This window comes from Ctenopharyngodon idella, chromosome 12 (assembly GCF_019924925.1).
Source record: "Ctenopharyngodon idella isolate HZGC_01 chromosome 12, HZGC01, whole genome shotgun sequence".
Classification (NCBI taxonomy): Eukaryota; Metazoa; Chordata; class Actinopteri; order Cypriniformes; family Xenocyprididae; genus Ctenopharyngodon; species Ctenopharyngodon idella.
Window position 1 is genome coordinate 14,145,284 of NC_067231.1, and position 22,928 is coordinate 14,168,211.

The 22,928-nt window shown below is 37.0% G+C and overlaps 2 protein-coding genes across 4 annotated transcripts; both read right to left on the reverse strand.

Moving 5' to 3' along the window:
- Positions 1–13: 13 nt before the first annotated feature.
- tmem184ba (transmembrane protein 184ba) lies at positions 14–13,524 on the reverse strand. 2 transcript variants are annotated; one of them, XM_051915324.1, is made up of 10 exons: positions 13,134–13,524; positions 11,553–11,774; positions 11,300–11,465; positions 7,820–7,910; positions 7,574–7,649; positions 7,373–7,464; positions 7,096–7,265; positions 4,071–4,265; positions 2,319–2,345; positions 14–2,144 (listed from the first exon to the last, which is right to left on the reverse strand). In XM_051915324.1, the coding sequence occupies exons 1-10, from the start codon at positions 13,140–13,142 to the stop codon at positions 1,915–1,917; spliced, it is 1,278 nt and encodes a 425-aa protein (XP_051771284.1). In that variant the 5' UTR covers positions 13,143–13,524; the 3' UTR covers positions 14–1,914. The 2 variants fall into 2 exon arrangements, with proteins under 2 accessions (XP_051771284.1, XP_051771285.1); XM_051915325.1 differs by lacking the exon at positions 2,319–2,345 and having other exon boundaries at positions 13,134–13,517.
- A 226-nt stretch (positions 13,525–13,750) lies between these two features.
- On the reverse strand, positions 13,751–21,998 carry csnk1e (casein kinase 1, epsilon). 2 transcript variants are annotated; one of them, XM_051915328.1, is made up of 12 exons: positions 21,898–21,998; positions 21,713–21,774; positions 21,052–21,148; positions 20,854–20,964; positions 20,618–20,766; positions 18,026–18,254; positions 17,763–17,933; positions 17,523–17,671; positions 17,241–17,439; positions 16,931–17,067; positions 16,782–16,851; positions 13,751–14,855 (listed from the first exon to the last, which is right to left on the reverse strand). In XM_051915328.1, exons 3-11 carry the CDS (start codon positions 21,125–21,127, stop codon positions 16,819–16,821), a joined length of 1,254 nt encoding a protein of 417 aa, XP_051771288.1. In that variant the 5' UTR covers positions 21,128–21,148; positions 21,713–21,774; positions 21,898–21,998; the 3' UTR covers positions 13,751–14,855; positions 16,782–16,818. The 2 variants fall into 2 exon arrangements, with proteins under 2 accessions (XP_051771288.1, XP_051771287.1); XM_051915327.1 differs by having other exon boundaries at positions 21,713–21,966.
- Between the last annotated feature and the right edge of the window lie 930 nt (positions 21,999–22,928).

The following is a 22,928-nucleotide window of genomic DNA, read 5'->3' on the forward strand; positions in this document are numbered from 1 at the left end:
TATCGCACAAATATTTACAGACAAAATTCTTTATTGTTTCCTAGGTCAGAGCATCAAGGGAAAAAATAGAAGCAAATCTTTGACATAGTAATACATAATGCTCTGTTTAAAATAACATGACAGTACAAAGAATGTCTTAGTGTAACTTCAAAATATGTTTCCACAAAATATATATTTTTTTAAATGTAACAACGCTTTCTATGTTACTTTAAACCACTCTCTGAATAATAATAATGCATGGTGCGACGGTACACAAATAGCTTGCCAAAATATTCTAGGATATTTGGATTTCCCCTAAATATACAAAACTGCTTAGTGCAAGTTACAATAACATCTATATTAATAATAAAAGAATTCCTCCCCTTACAAAGAATACACTGCAAAACACTAACATAACTATAAGCAGGTACCATACATACTCGTACTTGGTTCCAGCTGCATTGTGTTTATACTGGCCTCTATTTTACCAATAAAAGCGTAGGACAGTTAATAAGTAACTCCAAAGGTGCTATATAACCAACCGCAAGCTTCAAACTTGGCTATCAAGGGCCTACTGCTATCTAAAGAGGTAAAGCGCATTGGCGGAAGCTTCTAAAGAATGGGAGAGACTTTGGCGTGGCTCTCAAAGGGTCAGTGATAACAGGCGTGTCCCATAAAGATAAAGGGTATGAACTGTGAGAAATGCCTCCCTCTAGAGGGGTATCTAGGAACAATGCCCATTAAAGGGATAGTTCACCCAAAAATGAAAAATGCTGTCATTTATTCACCTTCATGTTGGTTCAAACCTGTATGACTTACCTTGTGGAACACAAAAGAAGATATTTTGAAATATGCCTCTTTGTTTTCTTTTTTGTCCTTAGAATGATAGTCAATGGGGTTCAGTGTTGATTTGGACCCCACTGGCTTTCATTGTATGAACAAAAGTATTCTAAATAATATCTTTTTTGTGTTTCGCAGAAGAAATAAAGCCATGCAGGTTTAGAACGACATGAGGTGAACAAATGATGACAGAATTAGGTGAACTGTTCCTTTAAACGTTCAAATTTGAACGAAAGTTCGCTTTTTCATCACAGAGACAACAGCACACGGATGGTACTTGGCTGCTTTCTCTGTGGAAGTCTAGGATACTCTAAAAAGCATAACCTAAATCTGTTTTTTAAACCTCTCAGCTAACCTAGAAAGATGTTTTTCAGTGGTCCAGGATGATCATACTTTCACGAAAGCTTGTGCTAATCTGCACCAGGCGAGTAATGCTCCAATTACAGCCATATAATCCAGACTACGTTAATCTGTAATCTTGTCGTGGACCATCAACCTCTCCCCGTCTCTTGATTCATCCGTCAAAACAACAACGGTGTGTTTAAACATCTGGTACTGCCTCTACCGTCGCTGTGCTCTCTCATTCACAGCTGTACCCGCCTTTTAAATCACTGGGGGAGCTATAAACACTGATGAAACGGAAGCAAAGGTGCACTTGAACTTGTAAATCAGAAACGGAAACATTCCCACCAAACGGGGGCCCTCCAATACACTGCTCTTTATAAATATGCTGGGATGTCCAAACATCCACTATGTAAAACTAGAAGCTTAACAAAAAATACATCAATTCAAACGTTGAAGTGTCAGACCATGTCGGATTTCAAAATTTGGCTAAAAATGCAAACGTATAAATGTATTATTAAAGTCTTTGTATAAACAACATTATCGGACAAAAGCGCATCATTAAAGTCTGTTTTAACGTCTAAGCAAGTATAAGCAGCTTAATTTCATATTCTACTGCACTAGAACGTCACTACTTGCTTAAGATGGTCCTTTAATAACCTGTTCCTATGTTATCTTAACCTCATCATTACACTACCGCAGCGGTAAACAGTCCCTTATGGAGTACCTTCACTCAGGACGATGGGGAGTGAGTTAAAACTCATCATCGGAGCTAAGCAGCAGGGTTTTCTCATTGTCCCGGGCGCTCAAGCAGTTGTGATTACGGGATATGGGCGGTGCGGTGACTCCCTGCTCTAGGGTGGATTGCTGGGTGTACTGTTGGTAGGCTGGGGAGAAATTGTGGATGGCATCCTGAACCATGTCTCCAGGGTTCATGGTCTCCTTCAAGCTGCTGGAGATGCTCTTCATGGGGGCACAGCGACCTTGAGAAGGATGGAGAACTTAATTAGAGGTTGATGATGGCATGAGGGAAATGAAAGAGGAAAAACACAAGACCGTCTTTTAATTTTTAAGCGAACTATCCCTTCAAGATTTCACTGTCCCTACACTATCAAATAGAGAGGAGATGGGCGTTAAGATCAAGAACTGTAGCCTACCGTACTGTCCATATGTAGGAACAGGGCCTTTAGAGTGCAGCATGAAAATGAGAAATAGAGAAAGGATGGAAATGGGCGGAAGGGTGGATGTGTTGCATGGGATGACCAAATAAAACGAAGAGAATTTGAAAGCAAGATGCGTAAAAATAAAATATTTTAAATAAAAGAAGAAGCATTGAAATAACAGATCAGCCATATTAATGGATGGATTGAGGAATAAATGATGATTTACATAAAAAAAAAAAAAAACAGAAGAGGAAAAGAGAAAAGTCATGAGATCCGAGCCATTACCATTGTGACAAAATGTTAAGAGAGAATGACTGTTCTTGAAATTTCAATAAAACACTCCGGAATGTAAAATAAATAAATAAATAAATATTCTACTGTTGAAAAGTTTGGGTTGAGTTAAAATGAAATTAATACTTTTCTTCAGAAAAGATGCATTAAACTGATCACAAGAGACAGTTTATAATGTTACAAAAATGACTATTTTAAAGCTGCAGTCTGTAAGTTTTGCCTCTTTGTCGCCATCTCTGTTTGAAACCTGCAATTGCAGTTATTTGCAGAAGTATCATATTTATGTAGGTTGTGCATCGGCACGGCTCCTCAGCACGGATGAATCTAATTTTTGATGTCAGTCACCACACCGGTGTGGATACTGTACTTCAGAATCACAGATTCCACGTCTTGGAAGTATGACCAAAATAAGAATTTACCGGAAAATGACATCTGAACAAGTAACATGTCTGCCACTTTTGCTCATTTCACATCAAGCCCTGCAAATTATTATTGTTGTACTTTGTTCTCAAATTGTTAATGTCAACAACATCAGCATTGCATGACTACGTGTCTTTAGTGTGTATTAGCGTTAGCTGTAGATTTCAATTTCTGTAGCCACTCCGCAGTCCGAAGTCATTTGCTTTTGACTACTGTTGAATCTTCAGTTGTCACTGATGACTGTCACCTTTCTGGATTACAATCCGTCATCAAAATGGTAAGTTTAATTATTGCAGCTGCTGTGAGAAAAGGCTATAAATGATCAGTCACCTGCAGCATCCTCACATAATACAGCACACTAGCTGGGACTCTTTCTTTATGTAAACAGACGTGACGTAATGATGCAAAGACAAACAGCTGCATGCTCAAGTTTCCAGCGAAAACCCACTAGTACCATCCGAATTTGAAAACATTATTACAAGCTTACCGTTGTGAATCGGGCTAAGGTAAGGAGATAGTTTAGAACACTGGTTGGTTATGTACTTGCTCAAAAATTGATTTTGTATAATTTTTAACCAAAAAAAAAAAGTTATGGACTGCAGCTTTAAATACTGTTCTTTTGAACATTCTATTTATCAAAGAATCATGAAAAAAAAAAAAACTATCAGTTTCCACAAAATATTTAATATGCTGATTTGATGCTCAAGAAACACTTCTTGTTATAATATTAAAATAATAGAATGATTTCTGAAAAAATAATGTGATACTGAAGATTGGAGTAATGCATCACAGGAATAAAATATATTACATTTTTAAAAATATTAAAATAATATTGCACAATATTAGAGTTTTTACTGCATTTTTGATCAAATAAATGCAGCCTCTGTAAGCATAAGACACTTTTCAAAAAAAATTTAAAATCTTACCAATCCCAAACTTTTGAACAGTTTTAAGCGTTTTACAAATATTGGAGAAAAAAAACAAAAAAAAAACACCATTTGTTCATTAATAAAGGAGCAAAGGACTAAAGCTCACCAAGGGAATCCAGTCTTTTGTCCATGTAGACTTTGTATGTAAACGCATGTCGCAGGGCCAATGCGGCAAAGAACATCTCAATGCAAATGATGAAGTTCTGGTATCCAGCTGCAACAGTTCCCTCGCCGACAGAAACCTCAGGAGAGCTGATCTTAGGAATTGCACCACACTTCTCCAGGATGGCCAGCAGCATGCCTGAAAGGCCAACAAGATCACATGACCAGTTTACCAATAGCTTTAAATACCTTAAAGTCAACATAAATCTGCATTCCCAACAACTGTTACTTACTATTACCAGGGAGCCTGCACATGACATGCAGGAATAAATATGTATATTGTTGTCACAAATGAACAAATCGTTCCCACAACTTACTAATACACCAGCACGTTTTACTAACTTCTTTCCTCGTTTTAAGTAAATCGTGCACACGATATGATTCGTACCCTCATTTTACTAAATCGTGCGCACAATAATAATTAAGCTAAATTTTTTTGAGTTAAATCAAAACAAGGGAATAAATTTGTACAATGTGGCCATGATTTAGTAAATCAAGGGAACAAATTACTATATCATGTGCACGATTTACTTAAAACGAGGAAACGAATTAGTAAATCGTGGCCATGTCGATTTTTGAAACCAGCATAGATGTATGCTTAGCTGCCTTTGATATCCCACAATCCTGTGCATTCAATTCTGTGACAGTTAATCTAAAAAAATAAAGATGCCTATCTGAAAGTTGCATTTAGTGGTCAATTTGTGTGTAATTGTAGTGATTGTGATCAACGTTTTCCACTTTTGATGTTATTTATAGCAAGGAATTACTATTGTAGTTATTAAATATTCCCTTAGTTTTCACCAAAGCTCTCAATATTTTGTTGTAGATCTTTAAACTATTGTGCTGCCTCAGAAGTCTGTCCGAACCCAGTTTCGTGAGGTACCTTCATGCGCAAACGCTGCGTGAGAAGTCATTGCCTGATAAGGTAGCGAGGCAATAAGTCAGCTGCCTAAGTTTTTGAATGCAGCCTATGAATAGGTTACTGAATAATGGCTCACTCGATTCGTTAAAAACAAAATGAAACACTGCTGTGTGTGGTTTGGAGACGCACAACAGTTCTGCTGTCACTTTGTTTGGAACTATTGGTGAAACTGAGCAAAAACAGACAATGTTTACAATAGTGTGTCTAAAAATGTAACACTATATCAACTTAATCAATATCACATTTGCAATCGGGCAGATATTTGGGGGAAAAATACAGTGATATTGCTAAACTCTATCATATGATATAAATACAAGACAAAAACCTATACAGGGGTATTTTTTCCCCTTCATAACTTGAACTTTAGTAGCATTTAACTGCATTCTAAAAGGTTTCATAACGCAGTCAGTCATTGCCTTGCATCATGTTTGTAACTAAACTGCATGCTATGTAAGATGACGTACAGGTCTGGGCATGAATACTTTCAACACGTTATTTATTCCACAAATAATCGCACCGAATTAATGCGTTAAATTGACAGCTCTACTTACGAAACAGTTGCAAGAAAAAGTATGTGAACCACTTGCAGAATCTGTGAAAATGTTAATAATTTTAACAAAATAAGGGAGATAATACAAAATGCATGTGATTTTTTATTTAGTACTGTCCTGAGTAAGATATTTTACATAAAAGATGTTTACATATAATCCACAAGACAAAAAAAATAGCTGAATTAATTAAAATGACCCAGTTCAAAAGTATGTGAACCATTGATTCTTAATACTGTGTGTGGTTACCTGGATGATCTACGACTGTTTATTTGTTTTGTGATGGTTGTTCATGAGTCCCTTGTTTGTTCTGAACAGTTCTGCTCTTCAGAAAAAAATCTCCACGTCCTGCAGATTCGTCAGTTTTCCAGCATTTTTTGCATATTTGAACCCTTTACAGCAGTGACTGAATGATTTTGAGATCCGTCTTTTCACATGCAGGACAACTGAGGGACTCAAACACAACTTTTAAAAAAGGTTCAAACATTCACTGATGCTCCAGAAAAAAACATGATGCATTAATAGATGGGGGTGAAAACATTTGGAATTTGAAGATCAAGGTAAATTGTATTTAATTTGTCTTCCGGGAAATGCAAGTATCTTCTGTTGCTTCCAAAGGGCAGTACTAAATGAAGAAAAATGATATTCAAGCGAAATAAGAAAAATTTGGACCTCTTCATCCTGTTCAAAAGTTTTCACCCCCCGACTCTTAATGCATCGTGTTTCCTTCTGGAGCATCAGTGAATGTTTGAATCTTTTTTAATAGTTGTGTTTGAGTCCCTCAGTTGTCCTCCATGTGAAAAGATGGATCTCAAAATCATTCAGTCACTGTTGTAAAGGGTTCAAATATGCAAAAGATGGTGGAAAACTGAAGAATTTTTGGGACCTGGAGATTTTTTCTGAAGAACAGAGCTCAGTTTAACTGTTCAGAATAAACAAGGGACTCATGAACAACCATCACACAACAAAAAAAAAAAAAAAACAGTCGTAGATCATCCAGGTAACCACACACAGTATTAAGAATCAATGGTGCACAAACTTTTGAACGGGGTCATTTTAATAAATTCAGCTATTTTTTTGTCTTATGGATTATATGTAAAAATCTTTTATATAAAATATCTTACTCAGGACAGTACTAAATAAAAAATAACATGCATTTTGTATGATCTCTCTTATTTTGTTAAAATTTTGCACATTTTCACAGATTCTGCAAGTGGTTCACATACTTTTTCTTGCAACTGTATATTCTGTAATATAAGTTACAAGAAGGAAGAAAAAAGATGTAGGGTCAGACTTGATATTATCCCTAAAGAACTGACATTACATGCAGATGCCTAAAACAATAATTGGGTAGCATAAACGCCTAATGACGTCAGCTGAAAAAGGCAGTTATTTCATGGGTGGAGCAGAAAATGTAGACACAATAAGACTTGTTTTAAAGTAAATGGGGTCAATTTTGATCTCATGCTGAATATTTCTTTAGCAGCAGATCTGCTGACCTTGCCAGAAGGAGAGGAAGATGACCGATTTGACCATGAAGAACTTGAGCATGGGCCTGTAAGGGCTGAGGAGGTCTCGGGTGGAAAAGTAGAACAGGAAGAGGGCGTAGAGGGACAGGCTGACAGAGATGTTGTAGATGATAGTCACATACAGGTAACCGCTAGCGACACTGTGGGATAAGAAACCAATCAAAAATACAGTTCCTTTCAAAAATTCAGAATCTTTGAATCTTGAGTAACATAGCCACAGATCAGACATCACATGAGAAGCACATACTTGAAGTCTCCATCACGATACTTCCCAAAGGCCTGTAGGATGACTGTAATCATGGCCATCAGGGGTTTTACCACACAGAACTGTAAAGTGGCCTGTGAAAAGAATGAACAAACAAATCACTCAAAAATACCTGGAAAAATGATTAAAAAAAAAAAAAAAAAAAAAGGTGTAAGAACTGTGCAAGGTGTTTAATAATCAAACCTGTTTGCAGAATCTAAGGAAGCCAATGGAGTAGGTCTTTCCCCAAAGACAACATGTTCCATATATACAGCTGGACCTGCAGTAAAACAAGACAGGTTTCACGCAGAGATGTGAAGCTATTACTTTAACTTAAAGTTGCACAAATTAACCTGCAGGGTCTCATCACACATCAGTAAGAGAATTGATCCTGGTCATGCATTAATAAAAACCATTTCCACACGAGAATGACTAGAATATGACACTCACTCAATGGGTTTTCCTCTGATCTCGGCCATGATAGCGCTCTCTCCTCCAAGGTATTCATAACAAAGGCTCAAGAAGTTATAGATCACAAATGCTGCAAAAACAAAATCAAAGATAGACTGAATTAGCATTGAAATACAATTGCAATTGTATTTTCATCTCATTTGGGTGATACAAAATCAGACATTCAAATCTTGTGATCATTTTTGAGTACAAAAACACATTTGGTAGTAAAGAATGTTGTGGATTAAACGATCAGAAGAACCTTTCTTATGCAGTTTGATCTCATATTGTGGCACTGACAGTCAAGCATAGCGGACCTTTCTGACTAAATCCCCTCATTAGTGTTTCACCAAACACCAACAAAAAGACTTTGCCAAACAATGTCACAGTGGTGCACTGCAAAACATCCCTCGTGATGGTCTGGCTATGGCACGAAAAAAAATCTAAAAAGGCTGTAAATACCAGCATCCTTCATCCTTTGAGTACACCATGTGTTTTTCCACACCAGAGATTATAGGACACACACAAAAATTATATACATTATTTTTCCCATTCATTTTCTCCATAAAAATTTCAGAAACTTTTACAATAAAGAGTTCTAAGGCATGGGCCAAACCAATCAGATCAGAAATGAATCACACTATTGCAAACTGTGACCTTGGCCGTTGTACTTCTGTGCACGGCTGCGCGTTCATGAGAAACTATCTGTACCACAGTTCACTCTGACTTGCCCAAGAAGAAATCAAGAGGAATAAAAACACAACATGAAATACAACACCTAGAAATCCCCAAAAATTATCCGTGTACTTTCTTCCCTCAGTTGAATATCTCCAGACAGAAACTCTTGTCTGATGACAGTGAACACAATAACTTTTTGTTGCGACAAACACAATGGATATATTCACCTCAGAGAAGAAAGTACATGGATTGTATTTCATGTTGTGTTTTTATCAATATTGATTTCTCACAACCTGCGTGCTTTTTCTGGGCAAGTCAGAGTGAACTACAGCACTAATAGTCTCACAAACTCGCAGTCAAGCACAGAAGACCAACAGCCATAAATTTCATTAAAGAATACATAAAAAAAAAAAAAAAATTATATATATATATATATATATATATATATATATATATATATATATATTTTATACACCCAGAACACGTGTCGCATGGGACCTTTCTGTGATAATTTTGCATATTTTTTTAAGGGATGGGGCAATCTGTCATTCTTTTATAATATACTATTAGAGAGATCAAAGGTGAGTTCTTTATCTTATGTATCAGCATGGAAGAATGATTTCAAGAAGATATTTTTAAGGAAGAATGGATAGAATCTTGTTTATTTGCTCAAATCCACAGCATCAATACCAGATGCAAACTGTTGCAATATAAATGGACCTGCATTACCCTGGTCAAACTACTTAAATTCAAAAGAAGAAATTTGTACTCTTTATCATTGTATGTGGGAGTGTAATGAGATTCAAAGATTTTGGAAGGAGATTCTTCTTATGATTTGTAAATTAAATAAAGAAAATGTTCCTCTTGCTCCAAGATAGATAGATAGAGATATATATATATATATATATATATATATATATATATATACACACACACACACACATACACACACATCCAGTAAATTTGGTGGTGAATGCAAGAAAGTGCAAACTAGTCAACTTTAGCTTGCTTCAGGCCAAGCGTGCTATCGCTTTAAAATGGAAAGAGACCCAAAGACCCACTCCTAATCAATGCATTAAAGAAATTACCAGCAGCCTTGCCTCGGAAAAGCTGACATATGTAGTTAAAGGGAAATCTAAAGACTTTAGACTCCCTTTTTATACCATTGCAACTAAGTGGATCTTGGTTGCAATGGTTACAAAATTTTAAAGGTATTTAACGCATCCTTCCAGAATATAAGTATTAATTTCTTTCCATTTAAAGTGTAAGTTCACCCAAAAACAAAATTTCTGTTATTAATTACTCACCCTCTTGTCTTTCCAAACCCGTAAGACCTTCGTTCAAGAAATGGTTAAATAAAGTTGTTATTTTTGTTTTGTTTTTGCACACAAAATGTATTCTCGTCGCTTCATAACATTAAGGTTGAACTACTGCAATCACGTGGACTGTTTTAACGATGTCTTTACTACCTTTCTGGACCTTTAATGTGGTCATTTCGTTGCTTTCTATAGGAGATTAAAAAAACCTCTCGGATTTCATCAAAAATATCTTAATTTGTGTTCCGAAGATGAACAAAGGTCTTACGGGTTTGGAATGACATGAGGGTGAGTAATTAATGACAGAAATGTAATTTTGGGGTAAACTAACCCTTTAAGTTGAAATCTCAAAATTCATATCATGAAATGTTTTTATAATATTTCTAAAATGAATGGGATTTTACATCCAGAACCCGACTGATGCACTCTATTAAATCAAGCAAACGATATGAAACCTGGCTGTGAGACTCACATAGACAATTTCAAGAACTGTGCTCTTATGAAGCGACTGAACTGTGCCGATATTCACAGCATCCCTAGTGGGTGTTAATTTGTCCTATTCCCTTGCTCTGCGGAGCAGTGTATGTGTGAATCTGTGCGTGTGGCAGTGACAGTGAAGGTTGGAGCTCAGCTCTATATATAGCACATGAACCCTGCAGCCACAGCTGCCCTTCAGTGTGCTTTGCTGCTGCTGCTGAGTCGGGAGGTCGACAGCAGTGCAGCTGAAGGTCTAGTTAGTGTGAACCACAGCTCAACAATCTCTCCCCTCCCACTTTAATTGCCCCACATAACATTTGGAACAGTCTCACACCCAATTAAGCCTATCCAAATATATATCTGTAAATCAAATTATAGCACTTGCTATTTGCAACCAAGCCAGAACCAAAATGATTTAATTATCACTTAAAAACATACTGATGTGAATACTGCTATGGCACTGTACCATTGTTATTTTAGTATCATTGAGTATAGTTTTTGTTAATATTTTGAATTTGATTTTATATGGTGTTTTCATTTTCATTTTAGTTAAAGTTTCATTAATTTTGTTGTGTTTTTGTCATTTTTATTAGTTTTTTATTTTTAAAAAACATGTCTGTATAGTTAAGCTTTAGTTTGAATTATTTTAGTACCTAAACGTAAACTAAATAAAAACATTTTTGAATATTTTATTTTCTTTTAGTTAATGTTTATTTTATTTAAAGTAATGAATTTTTTATGGTTTTAGTTTTAGTTAACACAAATAACCCTGCACTGTATTAGTCTGGTGTCAAACGAGCACCTGGTTTATTAGTTTATCCATGTGCATCCGCTCCACTGATGCTCGAAAAACACGGTTACTATGCAACAATCGCTTCTAGAAATCCCAGCTGACTGCAGATCTAAAGAGCTGCTCTAGCAGGAGTCACCTATAAAACAGGCTGCAACAGGCTGTGCCGCGTTTTAAGCTCCACATGCAAAGACAGCTGAAAGAAAAAAAAAAGCCTACCCTCATAGCAATCCCTGACTGTGTCGAAGTAAACATAGTACTGGTCGTTGGTAAAGAAGAGAAGGCTGAGCCAGGAGTCAAAGGCGTAGATGGGTACGATGAAAAGGATGCGCACTATGTGCCTCTGCTCCTTGGGAGAGCTGTAGTATCGCAGATGCATGTAGATCTGCAAAAAAAAAAAAAGACAAACAAAAATGAAATACACTGATTTGAGTTTAGATTCTCAAGCCCAGCTGGATTAGGAATTGTTTACCTGGTGGCAAGTGAGTAGAAGTGCTGTCCACACAAAGAAGCCTGACACTGCCTGGGCCGTCGTCGTCATTAGGAATATGGGCTGTTCTGGAGTGAGCAGAGGAGCCTCTGGGAACCAGGAGATGTTGGGCCCAGCAGGGGCCATCGTGGCTAGCGAGCCTGGAGCCATCCCGTCAACTTCCTCCCCAAAATGATCAGACAAGGGCACGTCACGTCTTAAAAGCTACGGCATTAGAAAGATTAGGACGCTAAAAATCAGTAATATGGCAACATGGGAAAGCAGAAATGCGATGTACTAGAACAATTTTGGGTTTTAAAACGCCATGAAAATGAATCAGAGGAAATGAAAGAGGAGTGTGAAATAATATGACGTTATCATGAATCATTTCTCTGTAATAATGTGGACAAGCAAAGAAATGAAACTAAAATCAGCCAGAGCTATAGGTAGAGCTTAAACTAGACACAATAAAATGGAATTTGCAACAGATGTTGTCTTTCGTTTTGTGATGTACATATGAGTAAAACAGATTATCGAAAAAGAAAAAATTGTAATATGCGAGGACTTGGTCATAAATCAGTTATTGACTGGATGAAGGCAGATCTGAATGCAAGCTTGCAGTTAACTGTAAGAAATGTGCGGGGTTTAAGTGGATGAAATTATTGGACAGGTCCGGCATACTTTATCAGAGAGAAGCCTGTCATTTCAATGGAAAAGTGAGTTGTGATATTTTGATTCAAGGTCAAATTTTATTTTAAAATTTGATATTTTAATGAAACATATACATGGAATGCAGGATAAATTTTCATTTCTTGCCGACTTTATTGAAAGGTCATGAAATTATATAAGAAATTGAAGCACAAAATAGTTAAAGTTGATTACTACTGTGTAAAGATTGGTTGTCTGTTTACCTGAATTTCTGAGCCTTAACTTGATGAAACAAAAAATTAAGAAGCGTGGCTGTATTCAGACATGGATAACAGTCACACCACTGACAATTTAAATGAGAACTAATGAAAACTGTAAAATATGGATTTAATGCGTATATTTACAGAGCAAGAAGAACAGGAAATTATTAAACATTATTCATATTTCTACATCTTAGTGTATATCTCACATCTTAGTAAATGATTGGCCATTGTTTACAAGACGACGAGACTTTGCTCACTTTATTAGTTTTTTATTTATTGATTTATTTATTTTTATCAGATACCTTTTTGTCAATTCGCTCAACCTAACGTTGTTGAAACCTGTATGACGTTCCGTCCTCAGCAGAATACAAAAGATGTTATTACTCGGAGTCATTCATGTACATTGAATGGGGGGAAACGATACAATGAACGTCAACAGTGACTGGTGAGAAACAAAGTTGAATTAACATGACGATAGCTAAATGACAGATCTGTTATTTGTTTTGGGTTAACTTTAAATCTTTTTATGTATAATGCTTTCAACATTCACTTTTCGGAAGAGCAGGATAAATTTAGTTTATCCACATAGTTGAAGTTCGTACGAAAATTAGTATGGGGGGAAAAAAAAAAAAAAAGTATCTATCTACAAACTAGAGAAACTACAGCAACTTACCAATAACATAAACGCAGATGTAAAATCATTCGGCGTGCACAAAGAAGAAACGATTCGGCCTTAATTCCTCAAAGCCATCGCTGCTGCCCGTCATCCATGTTTATATTCCAGCGCCGTTGATCTCTGCTAGGAAATCTGCGCTCCGTTCTTTTATATTTGTTCCCATGTAGTACTTCACCGCGTCTTTGGACCGTTTACAGTGTATTTCGAGACTCTTCTAAATTATTTGTATATACAATCCTAGTTGAATTGCGTTGAAAGGCAATTTCTCCTTTCTCAACTCCCCTTGCCGTTGAATAAAATCTCTTGCGGATTAGTTTAACGGGGATAAAAGTGGAAAGCGGCTGTGAAGTCTGCTACAACAAGCAGCTTTTCCTTTTTTCTAAAATGGGTTATAGCTTCAGAAACTTCAAAATAAAAGTCATGTGACGCAAGTGACGCAACTTACAAAAAAATAATGCTTTTAAAGAATTATGTAATACTGAACATCATCTTCAAACGTTTGTATAATACTATACTAAAAATACTAAAAAATAAAATACTTGTGTGTGTGTGTGTTTGTTTGGTTTTATTTACTATCATGCAATTGTGGGGAAAAGGAAATGATAATCCAAAAATAAATGCATATGTATTTTTTTCTTTTATTTTGTTTCATTTAATGCAATAAATAATACTTTGAAATCCACAATTTTATAATGTGAATCCATCCAGTTCCTTATTGTCTCTTACTTTTTGTCTCTGTGTTTTTCCACTGTTTACATGTATTGAGCTTCATTCAAAAGACAGGACAATCTTAATAATCCATTAATAATCCTTTCAAAGGGGTAAACTTTAATTAAACAGCTCTGGTCATGTTACTTTTTACATCAGCCGTGCAAAAAAAAAAAAAAAAGTTCAGTAAATTCACTAAGTTCCACAATGTTCAACAAGCTGAAACACTCATACTTTGATATGTGTGTTTATTTATAAATGAGGTTGTCATAATGTCAATGCAGGAGTCTTCATATCAAATTTTCAGTACACCATATTGTTCAGCTGTGTAATTGTAAGAGAGGAGTTCAGGCCTTTAATAATGCTCAAATTGATCTTTAGGTTAGTTCACTACAGCAGATATTGATATCAATACCTCCAATAATTTATCTGTTCAATGCACAATCATGACACATCCATTCAGTGACGTCTACAGCCAAAACACCAGTTTGACTGGAAACAACATTCTTGGAGATTCTTAACTTTTGCATATTTAAAATTTAACATGGAAAAGATGGTTCCACAAAACCTCATACATCAGTAAGGTGTCAACATACAACACTTTTTGTGTTAAAGTAACAGTGCAAGGGATACATTTTTTACACTCTATCAATATTCAATTTTAACTTTACAGTCCAACAAGCAAGTCCTTTTCCCGGCATTTCAGACAAAACAGAGAACAACCAAAATAACCTTCATCAGGTCGCAGGTAAAAATTCTCTTTTCCACTTCCATTGTTTGAGTCTTGAGTCTTGTGATCCTCAATAAACCTGCCTATCCACTGTCCACATGCGTCTGTATCTTCGATGTCTCATCCCAACAGCAACAACCTGCACTGCGTGAGGACGGTGGAGCACTTTGTCCATTACAAAAATGTGGTTCCTTTCTTTCAGCTTCTTGCCACTGTTTCGCACTCCCGTTTTACATAGAAAGATGAATATAAATGCTTTAGGGGAGTTGTCTGTTGTAATCCTGCAAGATGAAGTAAATGAAAACATTTTAGCAACAGAAGTTAATTACATTAGAATAAGGGAAATACTGAATGTGAGATTTTTTTGTAAGAAGTCTCTTATGTGAATCCACATAAGATTTGATAAAAAAAAAAAAAAAATTACAGTAAAAACAGTAATATTGTGAAATATTACAATTTAAAATAACTTAAATAAATATATTTTAAAATATAATTTATTCCTGTTATGGCAAAACAGAATTTTCAGCATCATTGCTCCAGTCTTCAGTGTCACATGATCCTTCAGAAATCATTTTAATACTGATTTGGTGCTCAAGAAACATTTCTTATTGTTATCAATTTTGAAAACTGCTATGCTGCTTAATATGTTTGTGGAAACTAGTACATTTTTAAGTATTCTTTCATGAATAGAGATCAGCATTTATTTGAAATAGAAATCTTTTGTAACTGGGGTTGTGCCATATCACATTATACAACCTGAACTAACCGTGCATCATCATAAAAGGTCTGATATCAGACTTATTGACATTTGCTGTGACCCAATTTCCCTACTTATATTATGCCCTAAAATGCTTACAATATGCCTTTTTGAGTGTGTAGCAGAAGAGTAGGCAAGCTTTGGGACACACTACTTCGTCATAATTGAGTCTTTAACGGACCACTCTGCTTTTGCCATTTAAACTGCCCTGTCAATCATTTTGTCACGGTTCAAATCCTCCACATTCCTGCCATATCAATGAGAAATGTAGTAGCACATTGATCTGCCAGTCGTGTGTCTTTCATGTGGAGACTCTCCTCATGTTTTTGCAAAATGATGCATTTAAAAGTTAACAACCAAACATATCTTTATAAAAGTTCACAATGCTGTTGCAGATTAAATATAATGTTGATAACATTGAATAAATATCTTTTTATCAGGTTATCATACTGATTATTAATCACTCAAACCCAACTGTCTGTCTTGCACATCCACCATGTTTGTAGTTTTTTAACCCTTTTTTGTGTCTGTAGTTCTAATTGAATCCTCGTCCAACGCACAATAGGTTGTGGGCAATATTAACTGTTATACAGTGTGCATGGATCTGCACTTCGAATTCTAACCAGAAATAATAGACCATCCGGGAATCCTTGGAATACTTATTTGAACATCTTATGATTTGGGACACAGTAATTCTAATTTCAAATAATATTTAGGACGGATAGTATGCGAATTGGGATGTAGCAATTGACACAAAGTTATGTGGGTCTGCAGGAGTCCTCTCTATGAAATAATTTCCTGTTTTTTTCTGTATAATTTCTGTTCTGTTTCTTTAACGGCCACACCCACTTGTTGTTTTGCGAGATTGAACAGGTTTGGGCAGGGAAATGAGGGAGAAACAGTTTTCTTACTGTTTTGCGGTCATTTATGGATAAAACTTGTGTTTAAACATTTAAGGAAACACAAGATAAAGGTTTAACAAGTGTAATATCACAGGATACAAGAACCAACAGGATTTGTGTATATTTTTGTATTTTTGTGTTTTGATCAAACTCGCACTTGTTTACGGATTTTTGACTGACTTCTGTGACGAGTAAGAACCCATTTTTCCTGCCACTGTATACCAGTGAAGTTAATCTACACGTCCAATCCAGTGGAGGAGGGTCAGGACAAATACTAAACCAACCAATCATCCTACTTGTACAACGACCGAACAACAATGGAGAAGTTAATATTGCTTGTTACTACATTTTTATATTCAGTAATATTCTTCAAAATGAGATACTAGTAACATATTACTATGTGTTTGACTGGAACATGCTGAAATTACGAGTAAAGGTCCATTTTACGCACAAATTACTTTGAATTTGCTTGTATATTTGTGAAAGTTTCATGAATGAGGCCCATTGTATGTATGAATTGCAAGATCCAGACAAAACCTCCCACTAACCTCCTAAAAACAGTAAATGACAGTGAACTTGCAGAGCTCATTTCCCCATGTGTTCGAATGGAACACTGACCTGTGTGAGAGAGGCAGAGAGGTCAGAGCAAAAATAAATATCAGGGAATTAAATGAAAAACTAGTACATGAACGAAAACCTGTGGGGGAGTGATGCGGATCTGATCATGACGGAGAGGGAGGTCAGGGGAGGCATTGGCAGGAGCACCGCGGTGCAGCCGTAAACACACTCTCCTTTCCCGCTCAGCTCCTCGGCCTGCTCTTGGAGATGCGTTCCCTGAGAGACAAAACAACAGGTAAGCAAAGTTTTAAGAGCTGATTTCAAATACCAACAACACAGAAGGTCATAAGGATACAGTTTCATAAGGAAGAGAAACCACAGCCTTTAAAAATAACCTGCTCATAAATAGAACAGACATCAATAACACCTCCGCTCATTCTCAGACTCACCAGACTGCGGCACACGGGAGGCAGGTGTTGAGCTGGCCGGGTCTGGGCCGTTGCGGACCCTGTTAGGGGCCGGGAGGTTGGGGCCAGAGGGCAAAGCACGAGCCGCAGAACCCGGTGGTACACCGCCAGTCCTCTCATCCCTCTCTTCTCCCTCTCCCCTCTGCTCCTTCTCTTTATCCTCTGCTGTCCTGCTGGAGCCCTGACACAACACAGTCAGAAAAACCCACAAGGTGAGCAACATAATGCACCACATTAAATAATGCAAAATGTTTAAAAACCTACAAATTTCAGCATGTTCCAGTCAAACACATAGTCGTATGAAAATCCTTGTCTGTGGAAAAGGTTCCTGAACAGCTGTCTTAGATAGGAGTAGTCGGGCTTGTCATCAAATCGGAGTGAGCGGCAGAAGTTCATGTAGGTTGAAAATTCAGCTAGAAACATATTAGAAAAAAGAAAGAAAAGAGTTAAATGAGAAATTAAATTTCATATGACTTTTTAGCTGATCAAATCGCATCTACTCACATGGATAGCCCTTACAAAGAACCTCAATTGGGGTTGACATCTTTTTCTCACTGATTCGCTCATACTTCTGCCTTTTAGTGGCCGCTTTGAGGCCTTGCCAGGGCAGAGAACCCAAGTTAAAGTACATAAGAACATAGCCAAGGGACTCGAGATCATCCCGCCGAGATTGCTCTGTGGAAACAGAAGGTAAATTTAGAATAACCCAAAATATAGAGTCCTTTTTTTCAACATAATGCATTTCAGTGGCCCTCTGGTGCCCTTACCAATGCCCAAATGAGTGTTAATGGAGGCATAGCGGGCAGTGCCAGTCAGGTTCTTATTCTCACGATACGGGATGTGCTGATGTGTGCGGGCGTCACGATACTTCTTGGCCAAGCCAAAGTCTATGATGTAGACCAGGTTTCCCTTCTTGCCAAGCCCCATCAGGAAATTATCAGGTTTAATGTCTCTATGAATGAAGTTTTTGGAGTGTATGTACTCGATTCGGCTAATCTGGAAAGAATAAACATGAAACAAATCAGAAACAATTGTCACAAATTTACAAATTCTATTTCTATTTTAATTTATATTTTTTTCTAGGTTAAAATTTACAATTTGATTTATTGAGGTTTTATAGTTCTTCTGAATATTCATTACATAAGCAAAAACTTAATCTACAAAAAAATAAATAAATAAAAAGCCAGATTATTCAAATGATAAACTAGACTTCTAAACCAACATTTTATATAGTATTTTATACAAATTATACACATTTTATAATCTATTTTTATACAGTAAAGCATGCATTTATGATCCTAGGGCAGTGGTTCCCGATCCTGGTCCTGGAGTACCCTCAACACTGCACATTTTTGACGTCTCTCTTATCAAACACATATTTAGGATATTGGAGGAGGGGTGCTCAAGAGTTTAGCTCCAACCCCAATTAAACACACCTGAACCAGCTAATCAAACTTCAAGTTAGAGCTAAACTCTGCAGGACAGTGGCCCTCCAGAAGCAGGTTTGGACACAACTTGCTTCATCCCAATTCGCCTACTTATACTATGCCCTAAAAGTATGTGCGGTTTTTGTGAAGAAAAAGTACATACTTTTGAGTGTGTAGCAGAAGAGAGGGCAAGCTCGTCGTAACTGTGTACTTAACGGACTGCTCTGTCGCTTAGTTACATGCATCCAGTCACCGTTTAAACTGCCCTTTCAATCATCTTGTCACAGTTAAAACTTTCCACATTCAATTTAATTTAATTTCCTGCAGTATCGCAGAGAAATGTAGTAGCATATTGATCTGCCAGCCGCGTGTCTTTTATAACATTGAATAAATATCTTTTAATCAGGTTAGATACTGATTATTATTCACTCAAACCCCTTTATCTAAACCTCTTAACCTGTTGGTCTCGCACATCCGCCATGTTTGTAGTTTTTTGTATCTTTTTTATTCGTGTTTGTAGTTCTAATTTAATCCTCGTCCAACGTGAAATGAATAATACTATCCATTATGCAGTGTGCATGGATCTGCACTTAGGATTCTAACTAGAAAAAGTAGACCATCCGGGTATCTTTGGAATACTCATTTCAACATTCTACGATTCGGGACACACCAATTCTAATTTCAAATACTATTTAGAATGGATCGTATGCAAATTGGGACGCAGCACCCTGTCTTGTAGTCTTTACTAATGAGCTGATGAGTTGAATCGGGTGTGTTTGATTAGTGAGACTTGTAAACTACGCAGTGCTGGGTGTACTCCAGGAACAGGATTGGGAACCACTGTCCTAGGACATTGAAGGTGGTTGCCATGGTGTTGCTATACAATTGCTATGGTATTCTAAGGGGTTTTGAGGCTGTTGTTATATGAGGTTGCTGGGGTGTTCTGGGTGGTTGCTTACTAGCCCATATGCAAGTTTCTATTATATTACAATCCCTAGATATGGCTCAGGCCTCCCCTTCAATGTAAATCTGTAAGATTTGTGCCCGTTTTCTCCACCAAGTCTCATTATTTACAAAAGTAATCCCCTCGATAAAACCAAAGGCCACATGTCTGTAGTAAAAAATGGTGCAGGATAAGGGGTCCATTCAAATAACTAACCCTATGCCGTTCCACACCCTGTAAGACCTTCGTTCATCTTCGGAACACAAATTAAGGTATTTTTGTTGAAATCCGATGGCTCAGTGAGGCCTCCATAGCCAGCAACGACATTTGCTCTCTCAAGATCCATTAATGTACTAAAAACATATTTAAATCAGTTCATGTGAGTACAGTGGTTCAATATTAATATTATAAAGCGACGAGAATATTTTTGGTGCGCCAAAAAAAAATAAAAAAATAACAACTTCCATAGTGATGGCCGATTTCAAAACACTGCTTCAGGAAGCTTCGGAGCGTTATGAATCAGCGTGTCGAATCATGATTCGGATCGCGTGTCAAACCGCCAAACTGCTGAAATCACGTGACTTTGGCGCTCTGAACTGCTGATTCGACACGCTGATTCATAATGCTCCGAAGCTTCATGAAGCAGTGTTTTGAAATCGGCCATCACTATATAAGTCGTTATTTTGTTTTTTTGGCGCACCAAAAATATTCTCGTCGCTTTATAATATTAATATTGACCCACTGTACTCACATGAACTGATTTAAATATGTTTTTAGTACATTAAAGGATCTTGAGAGAGGAAATGTCATTGCTGGCTATGCAGGCCTCACTAAGCCATCGGATTTCAACAAAAATATCTTAATTTGCGTTCCGAAGATTAACGAAGGTCTTACGGGTGTGGAACGGCATGAGGGTGAGTAATAAATGACATTATTTTCATTTTTGGGTGAACTAACCCTTGAAGATCTTGTTTATACAATGCAATTACCATCTGGTCTGCCAGCAGCAGGACCGTTTTAAGTGTGAATTTCCTTGAGCAGAAGTTGAACAGGTCCTCCAAGCTTGGACCCAGGAGCTCCATCACCATGACATTGTAGTCTCCTTCTGCACCACACCATTTGATCGAGGGAATACCCACTAAGGTTGAAAGGAAATTGAAAAAAAAACATTTCTAGAAAGCCATTGGCAGCATCAGAAAGAAAACTGACAGAGATCATTTCTCACCTCCACCTTGCATCATCTTATAGAACTTGCTCTCAATATGTAATTGTGGATGTTTAGTCTTCACACTCTCCAGTTTAATGGCTACCTCCTCTCCTGATGTGATATTTGCACCTGGAAAATTGTATTTTTACATCATCAGGACACAACACTTTCATGAAATCTAGATCAGTAGCCAAATCATGTAAATACTATTTTTACCCAAGTAAATATCACCAAAGGAGCCACTTCCAATCTTTCGCCCAAGACGGTATTTACTCCCAACACGTAACTCCATGATTCCTTCCCTAAAAACAGCCTTAGAATCATACAAAATATTAGTATGATGTAAATCAAATACATTAGTCTCCTCAATTACATTTCAGCATTTTAGCACACGGCCGATGTAAACAGGGACGCTTACTTCAGCATTACTAACATCATGATTTCCACCAGCTCAGATTTAATTCACATTTCAGACAGAAAAGCACTGACAGTCATGCATCTGACATCTGAGTCATGTGATGTGTTCCGAACACAGTTGCTGTTCAATTCCCACGAACTTGCAACGAAGAGGTTAAAAATGAATCTTGGCATCATCACAGATCATCAATGTGCAAACTACGAACGTTACAATAAGGAATCTATTGAAAATGACCCATTTTTGTGAGTGATTTACGGCGTTTGCATAATTGAACACACAAGACGAATCTGTCTTCAGCGGTTTTCAGCCAATTTTGTAGCAGCCGCACCCAAGACCATGTTGATCCCGAGGTTTGACAAAATGTTAATAGTGGCAACATTTACATTTTTTCACGACAGCTAAATAAATCTTAAACACCCATGTCCTGATATGACCTTAAAGCAGGAACATCTTTCTTACCTAACGTGAGGGTGGTGGAAAAGTGAGGCTGGTCGACAGGCTTGCGCTCGTAAGACAGGACCCTGGACAGCGAAGAGTGCAAGCGTAATTTTATACGTCTCATCACAAATGTAATTCCAACCACCGCTTTCCTTCTCAGATTTTTAAATCCTTGATTTCATATCTCAGCACACGGATTGACCTACTTGCATTAGCGGGCTAGCGAGCAGCAGCCTCCCTTGTTTGTATCCCAGCGCACTTCTCACAGAAATGATGTCATTCACAAACTAGCGGAAGGACCCGGATCACTTCAAGGGGCCGCGCGCTTGACGTGCGTACGCAGCCTCATTCTCATCCACACTGCTGCTACACACGGCACGCACGCGACGGACTACAGCTCTACGTCTTTTCTATATAACTCTCTTAAGAAGAATATTAGAAAACACGTTTTGACATATGGTAATGTAAAGATGTATTTAGCATTTAAAATATACAATAATGGTTTTGATAGCCTTGGTTCACTGGTACTTTATTTGTACCAGTATATTTATGTACATAAAAAGATTATCTTATTTTGAAAATGATTATTTCATGTATTTACTCATTTGGTAGGTAGACCGTAGACGTGTAATAAATGGGATAATGTAAAGTAAGTCAGTAATGCTCCCCACCCAAAAAACTCCAACATTATGAGTCTAAACAAATGGACAGGCCAAACAGGCCAAAATGAGCTAAAAATAACTAAAAATAAAGATATTACTCTATTTTTTCCCTTTTAAAAACCAGGGTTACCACTGTCTTGGATATAGGATGAAGTCTCATTTTAAAAGTGTGATTTCTAGGCCTGGAAAACTCAAAAAAACAAAATTGTATAACACCATGGGCATTTTTATAAAGAATATAACGTTTTCTAGTTATGCCAAGCTTTAAAATATTGTTTCATGTAGAAATTGTGAGTAAATACATATTTTAAGTCCTTGTCCAGCCACAAAAACATGGAAAAGTCATGGGGCCATCGACACAGATGCCGAGAGACCCGGAGTCAAAAAGGTCGAGAACCACTGGTCTAAACTATTTAACAAGGACCTAATTATCAAGCCCATCCATTCAAAACAGGTTGTAAATAAAACAGTGGCCTGTACCTGAAATATTATAGTATAAAAGAGTGAATCCTAACAGTGAAAATATTGAACAGAAGTGACAATATAAAGGAAAATGCACACAATTGACAACAAAA